General features: G+C 41.1%; 1 protein-coding gene across 2 annotated transcripts in view; it reads right to left on the bottom strand.

The window, feature by feature from the left end:
• Nucleotides 1-287: 287 nt before the first annotated feature.
• gramd1a (GRAM domain containing 1A) overlaps nt 288-7,988 on the bottom strand; it is a 34,309-nt gene continuing 26,608 nt past the window's right edge. For both annotated transcript variants that reach the window (XM_078252316.1, XM_078252315.1), the window contains 4 exons: nt 7,440-7,524; nt 3,493-3,600; nt 2,587-2,707; nt 288-2,370 (listed from right to left, as the gene is read on the bottom strand). In XM_078252316.1, the coding sequence (XP_078108442.1) occupies nt 2,263-2,370; nt 2,587-2,707; nt 3,493-3,600; nt 7,440-7,524 (422 nt within the window). In that variant the 3' untranslated portion in view covers nt 288-2,262. The remainder of the gene's footprint in view (nt 2,371-2,586; nt 2,708-3,492; nt 3,601-7,439; nt 7,525-7,988) is intronic.

The following is a 7,988-nucleotide window of genomic DNA, read 5'->3' as shown; positions in this document are numbered from 1 at the left end:
ACCTGAGTAATACATTCCCCTGGTTCCAGCTTCTCAAATGTGAAGATTTCTTTCTTCTTTTATATAAAACTGAATAAAACTTTTTTTGTTGTTTTTTCGAGTTTGTTGGACAAAACAAGCTATTTAAATGTCAAGTTGGGCTTTGGGATATTGTAAAAGACAGTAACAAATGACAAATAGTTAAATTAATAGCGAACGTTAACAGTTCCACCACAATCCACTGACCCAAATCTTTTAAAAGCTAAAGACACACAGACTCAAAGATGAGCGAGATGTTTAAGATGATGCATGTTTTAGAACTTTTCATTTCTCTCCATGGTGCAGTGTACAATCACATCTTTACAGTACATTATTATCCCTGCTCCTCTTCCGTCTCTCTCATTCTATCCCTGACCCGCTCCCTCCCCCCTCCTGCAATAAATATTACACCATTTTGTTATCTGCGGCTGGCCATGCACAGCGTGGCCCACATGCTTCTATAGCCGCCATTTTCAGTGAAACCGAGGGAGAGAGAGAAAGAGAAAGAGAGAGAGGGTGATGGGGAAGAGCACATAGAGGAAAGAAAGGAAGAGTGGGGTTGAGTGATGAGAAGAAGAAAAAACAGAGGGAATACAGATGGATGAGATGTTTTTACATCTTCAGAGGCCAGAGTCGAGTGGATGGAGAGGAAAGGCTGAAAATAAACGACAAAAAAAAATAAAGATAGAAAATGAATTGAATAAAAAGAGAGTGAGTCAAATTAATCTTACAAACACACAAACAAAAACAAAAAACAATACTGCAAAACTGATTCTTCCCCTGGGCCTACAAAGTTCTGGTTGGTCCTTTTGTTTTGAAGCGTCCGTCCCAGTTGGACAACAAACTAGCCGACTGTTCCGGTATTTCGGTGTCCACCTGATCAAGTCTACGGTAAATCCTGAACTGTTAATGTCTGGCTCTGTGATACAACGAGTGAGCAACCAAACCAAAAAGGAAATGTCCAAGAAACAAACAAAAAAACTCAAGAAATATGAAAATGTAACATCTGAAACATTGAGGACTCCTCGTGAACACGCACGCACACATCTGTCAGTCAAAATCTTTTGCTTGTTTGTTTTTTTTCCACTTGCCTCTACACACATTCACACACAATTCAACATTATTAATATTATATACTACTTTGTTTGAAACATTCAAAAAGTACTAGCATCACTATTGTCATTATTGCTGTGACCAGTAATCATTCTCGTGTAACTCCTCTTGGTCCGCACTGCAACAGCAACTCAGAGCACAAAATACCCACCAAATGACTTCTTCAGAGCAGGACAGGACTTCAGATCAAAAGTCATTGGTAATAATAAATACTGTAACAGTCCAGTCAGACGCAGCTTGCTGTCCTAACAAATGACCCAACACACTGATTTTGAAAAAAGATTTTAAACCCCCCCGAAAGGACTGGGAGGAGTGGGATGGTGTTTGAGATTCATCTTCAGATGAATAACTTACATCTGAAACTAGTGTCAAGTGTCTGGTGTTCCTCATCCCCCTTTCGTGGAGGATTCACGGCCTTTGGGGGGGGCTCAACTCGGACATGGAGGAACAAATCCCTGACGGAAAGAGCGAGAGAGGCCTCCTGCTCCCTCTCCTCTCTCTTTTTCCAGGCGTTTGTTCGTCACATCCACACAGCAGGTGGCGCCCTCCCTTTTTGTTTCAGCAGGCGTTCACTATAGAGGCAAAAGGTATCCAACTGTTCCCAGGAGGAGGAGGAGGAGCTCCCACTTTCCAGAATCACTGATCCCTTTGAAATGTTGCAATGTCAGAAGAGGAACTGAAGTCTGTGATAGTCATAACACGTGGGGTGCTGAAAATTAAGGAGGTCTGATTTAAAGTTATTCTGAAATGCGGCTGGCCATTTTGAAATGTCTCTATGATTCTTGAAGAGTGGATGGTCTGAATGGGCCCACCAGTGGCCCGTTTCCATTCACTACGTACAGGGGACTTGCAGCTGCAGGTAAATTATTGCTGTCGTCATGATAGCTTCCAGTCTGAATGAGTTCACCGACGTCGTTACTGGTTGAGGCGGAAGGCGAATGTCGCCATTTCAAGTCAGTCAGGCGAGGAGAATTGTGGGTAATGCAGTCCCCCTGCATGTCCCCACTCCTGTTTTTTTTTAAATCGATTTGGAAACAAGGGAAAGAGCAAACTGTGTGCCCCTTTTCTAGTCTACCAGTCTACCAGGGTGTGTTCAGAGATGGGAGACAGTCGGGGGTGGGGGGGCGCGGCTCAGGCCTCAGCCGGGGACTCTGAGGGTGTGAGGGTGTCATCGGGGGGATCCTGCTGCACCTCTGGGACCACGATGCCAAGGTGGAGCTTTTCTAAAGACTGCTTCATCTAGGAGATAAACATGGATGGGGTGGTGGGGGAGGGTGAGAGAGGGGTCGGGTGAGAAATACCAGATTACATAATGCAGTGACGACCCAGCACAGTTTGAGCACAAGCTGTTTGTGTGACGCATGAGCTTTTCTTGCCGACTGGTCCCGGCAGAGGTGCACTTAAAGCATTTCACTTCACATGAGTAATATAAAACGCACAAACACGCGCACACACCTGGTCGAGAAGCGTGACAGAGGACTGCAGGATCTGCTGCCACTTGCTGAGCTGAGCCTGGTGAAATTGCCTTTGAAGCTGTAAGACCTGAGCCCACTCTCCAGCTGTCTGGGGCAAAGGACTGAGGAGAAAAGGAGCGAACAAGAAAAGAGCAGAGTTATTAAAATTAGTTACAGTGTCGTCACGTTTTCTTAAACCTGAAAATAACTGATTCCTTGGCCACTAGGGGACAGCTGAAAAACACTTTAAACACTGACATATTACAGACTGACTCTTGTTCAAACTTGTTTGCAAACAGTTGCCCATTTACACATCCAGCAGATAGAGAGCAAAATTAGTATTCATTTTAAATTGTGTTTTCTTGACCTGATGAATGCAAGTCCAATTTTCACTCTCTTTTAGCTGTGTTTTGGTCTCCACCAACTCCTGAGGGAAATATATGGCTCTTCAGCTGCTAAATGCTCCAATATGCTCACCAGTTAGTAGCTAACTGTGTCTGTCTGCTGTTTGGTGCTGAGCAGGTAGTGTACGTTTTTGCTTAAAAACGGCCAAAAACAACGCTGAGGAGAACGGTAAGAGTGAACCAAAACAGTAAACTTGCGGGCCGTGAAAACCAAAGGTATGAGCCGGAAGACGTCAAAATGCTGCGTAGTCGGGGGATAGTTCCTCTTCGCCTTTCACATATCATGTGATCTGTTGTTAATATTGATAAAATAATAAGCCTTTTATCTACTCGTCAGCTTACCTTACAAAAAGGGCAAGAGAGGATTTGTTGCTATGCAATAACTTTAATACTCTGAGGGATATTTCCCACCTCAGAGCCCACAGGAATAACTCAGACCACACGCCAATTAACACCACAACAGAGTGTCTGTATTTGTATGGAAAAGAGTGCGGTGTGTTTACCTGTCAGCAACAGAATAGGAGTGCCATGTCTCCAGTGTATGGGCCGCTCTTTCCAGAGCATACAGCTTGTAGAAGAGCAGCATGTTGAGAGCCACCAGCACCACCAGACTGACGGGGACAGAGAGACAAGACTGTCTAATTTACAGACGACTATGAAAAGGCTCAAAAACAGTGAAAATGCTTCAACAAATCACTTAGAGAACAGTAAGATAGCAACAGTAAGACGGAAATATTTCAGTGTTTGTCACTTCAATCACAACCCAGCACTTATTCACAACACAATGTTATTTCGTTGCAGGAGAAATCCACCCTGTCACAAATGTTAATGTTGCAAACCACTATTTCTATCATTCTGTACATGTTGCATTCCTCAGCGGAATATTTCACTGGTCTTGTATTTTTTGTTTCCTGTTCATAACTGCTCAAATGTATACGTCATTGTGCAATATTTCTAACTTAATACATGAATAAGAACTACTTTCTAGACTTAACAATCACACATTACTGTACAGGGTTTCTGCAAGTTTCCAGAAGTGAAATTAAGGACTTTTTAAGACAATTATGAATGCAATTTAAGACCCATTTCACATCCCAAAAAGTGTGAAGGATATGAAGGAAAATTCCAGAATTAGCCTATTTGCAAAGTAAATTAATTTATTCACATATAACATTCCACTAAATATGACTACACATAACTCTGTGTGTTTGTGTGTGTGTGTTTGTGTGTGCGCGTGCGTGCGTGCGTGCGTGCGTACGTGCGTGCAGCTGTTTGCTGGTGGCTTTTAAGGGCAGCACTAAATGCGCCGTTCTCGAGCCAGATGTCTCTGAACTTGCACTTACCCATATTCAATGAAAGTAACATTAACAGAGACGATTTTAACTTATTACTTCTAGAAGTTGCTATTTTTCTAATGAGAGGAGACGCCACATTAGTCTACACACCACATCTTGACACACTAGCTGGGTGTGCTTCGATATATTCTTTACCAAAAACACATAGCGAAGACTGAAGGTAGCGCAACTAACAATTAACTCCATAATCCAATCAAAGTTTAAAGTCTGTCACCTGTCAAAATTGAATTCAAGATATTTTAACGCCTCAAATTCAGATTATTGGACTCTAAACCTTTTAAGGACCCCAGGAAACCCTGCTGAAACAGATAGCAATGTCTCTCCTGGTAGTAGCTACCATAGATCAGACTGCAATGCAGCCACAAAACGTGTTAAGCGAGGGGTGTGAACCCCTTTCAGGGCTTCCATATGGTGTTGTCAATGACCTCTTACACTTAAGTCTCGCAGTGCCAGACCTATCTTGGTGCTGGAGTAAGTACTTATTTCTTATTCATCACATACACGCAGTACAATGTAGTGAAATCCAATTGCTGCATTTTAACCCATCGTAAGTATTAGGAGCGGTGGACAGCTATACATACAGCGTCCGGGGAGCAACTTCAGGGGTTCTCGTTCTCGGGGTCTCGCTCAGGGACACTTGTAATGTATTCATTTACTCTTTTCTTCCTCATATATCTATTGTAATTACCAGATTACCATCTCTTATGTTCACTGTAGTCACATCTGCAACCAACTGTTCTTTCATTCAGTTTGTTACTGTGTGCTAAGTTTTGGTTTGCTTAATGACCAGCTAGGGTGGGTGGGAGTGGAAGTTCGCGGTCTGTATGTGGAAGAACATGACCTGCCATTGTGAGAACGTATACATTGTGCAATGCCTTTTTGTTGAAAATCAATAAAAAGATTTTGGAAAAGAAAGTAAAATGAAGTTAAAACAGAGGTGTGCTGAGCTTTTGTCCTACTGCGTTCATTTTATATATAATATAAAATATATATAGCTCTTAGAGAACACCGAAGAAGATAAACACAATCATAAGATACACTAAAATGCTGCATTACTTGCTTTCAGTCACCAGAATTTGATTCATTTCTCAAGTAAATATAAAGCAGACCAGAAGTAATAATCAAACCAAACTACAAGTGTGAAGGGGACTTAAAAAGTCCTTTGGATGTTAGCGACAACAAAATTAAAAAATACAAAATTCACTCCAGCAGTCAAATTTGTATGCAAGAATTAAAAAACAAAAATGTGCTTTATGGTTTATTAGTGCACCTTAAGAGTATTTAAAGGGTGGATTTTTCCTGTATCATTTACATAATTCTTATTTTTGCAGCCAGTGGTAAAAAAATCAAAGCCTCTCATACGAACCTGATACAGATCCTATTCACAAGAAGTATTGCAGAAAGGAAGGAGGAAAAAAAGAGAAATAGCAAGAAAGGCATTGTGAGGCTGTTAGTATGCAGAAGATCGATATCCAACGTGTCTGAATGAGGGCGCATTCGGACGTGGATAGAACCAAGACAGCAGAAACCCAAAGTAAAAAAAATATACAATCAAACCAGAGATTTGATCAGGCAACTCCTGATATTCCACATAACTAAGTGCAGTGCCCGTTGAAAATGTGGTGGTTTGGAACGGGCCGATTACCTGGACTCCAGTATTGTCGCTTGCAGCTTTCTCGAGAACCGCTCATCCAAACAACTTCACACTCAAAACTGCGCTTCCTTAAGTCCTGAGTAGGGCTAGGTATCGTTCAAAATTTTTCCGACCGCGACTTCGACACCAGTTCCTAAACAATACTTTTTTCCAATACCAATTTTATAAAACAAAAAGAACTCACAACATTATGGCACAAATCTTTTTATTTATTTTTTAGCTCCTACTACTGTACGTGAGCCCAGTCTCTGTGAGTAACGTAGAGTTTTTCCTGCCTGCCTCTACGACGTGTAACGTTACACAGCCAATCACCAGCATTATTAGATCTTGGTAGAAACATGCTGCATCACTGACGCTGATGAGATTTACTCCTTAGGTATTGAAATTGGGTATTGAATGACGAGGCATTTTTTGACACTTGATACTTCAGAGGCAATTCAGTCGGCACCCTCATTTAGTATATGTTTCTTTGGTAACAGCTAGCTATTTGGGACCAGGTTATTTCTGGGTAGAAAATGGTTCATTCTGAAAGTTACATCACTGATGCTACAAATCAGCATCGCTACAATGTAACACCTCCGGTCTCTCTAGTCTCTCTTTCTTCATCTGTTCTTGAATGTACCGCAGCGAGCGACAGCGAGTGAGCTGTACCCAGCATGTCGTTCGGCGGCGGCAGTTAAAAGGGGTCCCCTCTCAATACACTACACACACGATACAATACACAGTGTCTTAATAACACACTACTAATACATTTGTCCCTTAGATCCAAAGAGCACCCCTCACAACACCGCACTTCCTTAACAATACACCTGCCAATTGTGAAGTCGATCGGAAGAAGGGTTGTCGAGAAAATCGAAGGACAGACAGAGACTCCTTTCATTTTAGTTTGATTACACAAGAGATGCAAGCACATACTGTATTACTAAGGAGGAGAACCACATGCCAGGACACACATGCTTTTATGTGTAAACTGTACTCATTTCATACACTCAGAAAGTCCCTTTCTTTATAGAACATAATCTCCATTTAGAAACGCTCATCTCCGTTCAATGTAACTTATTGTGCGTGCGATGACTAGTTAACAAGACATAAGATTCATATGATCAGTGTAGCAGTAGAAAATAAAACAAGCTGGAAACAACCTTCGAGTTTTTCGAAAGGCTGCTGTTATTCAAGGACTCAATGACACACACACACACGCCCACGCACACACAAACTATTGATTTTATTACCTAGTTAACTATTATGAAAAGATAGGATACATCTTTTTTTTTTTTTTAAAGGAAATTATATTTTGTCGATTTGACACAAAGTAAAAGATTGTACAACTTTATTGTCGTTATTCAACATTCAGACTTGTATTCTAGTAAAATTATTTGATAGACGCACACATGGGCACGCACACACACACACACACGTGCACGCACGCGCTTGAACTTACATGAAGCTGACGATGAGGAGGATGGTGGATATACCGTTAGGTCCTCCACCACGTGAACGTTCTCCCAGCTTTATATACGGAGCACCTAAAAAATAAAATATACAGGAGAGGTTTCTCAGTGATCATTGTGTTTTTAATGTATATTTTATTTCTAACAGTGATAACTACATTTAAAATACTATAAGTATTGCTTCCAAGTAATTTAAATTTCAAAGTTTCATAAGGCAAAACAGCAAAAAAAAAAAAAAAAATCCATTATTAAAAGTGTTATTTATGAATTTGACAAGTTTCCCCTTCTTTCTAAGTCCAAGACTTTGTCTGGAAATTCCTCTCTTATTTCTTTGACATCCGATTATGTTCAAGGATGAAAGACTAATGTTTGATTCACTATGGCAACTCCCACCCTTAAAATCCTGTTCAACTGAGTATCCAGTGATAAGTACACCTATTCTAGGTTGACTCTGATGAAGAAACAGCAGTGTTTTAAAGTGTGCCCTGGAGGAGCAAGGTTTCTGTTTCTGTAATGCAACGCCAAACAGAACCACAAGA

This window comes from Sander vitreus, chromosome 6 (genome assembly GCF_031162955.1).
Source record: "Sander vitreus isolate 19-12246 chromosome 6, sanVit1, whole genome shotgun sequence".
Lineage (NCBI taxonomy): Eukaryota > Metazoa > Chordata > Actinopteri > Perciformes > Percidae > Sander > Sander vitreus.
This window is presented reverse-complemented; position numbering and strand designations above follow the sequence as displayed.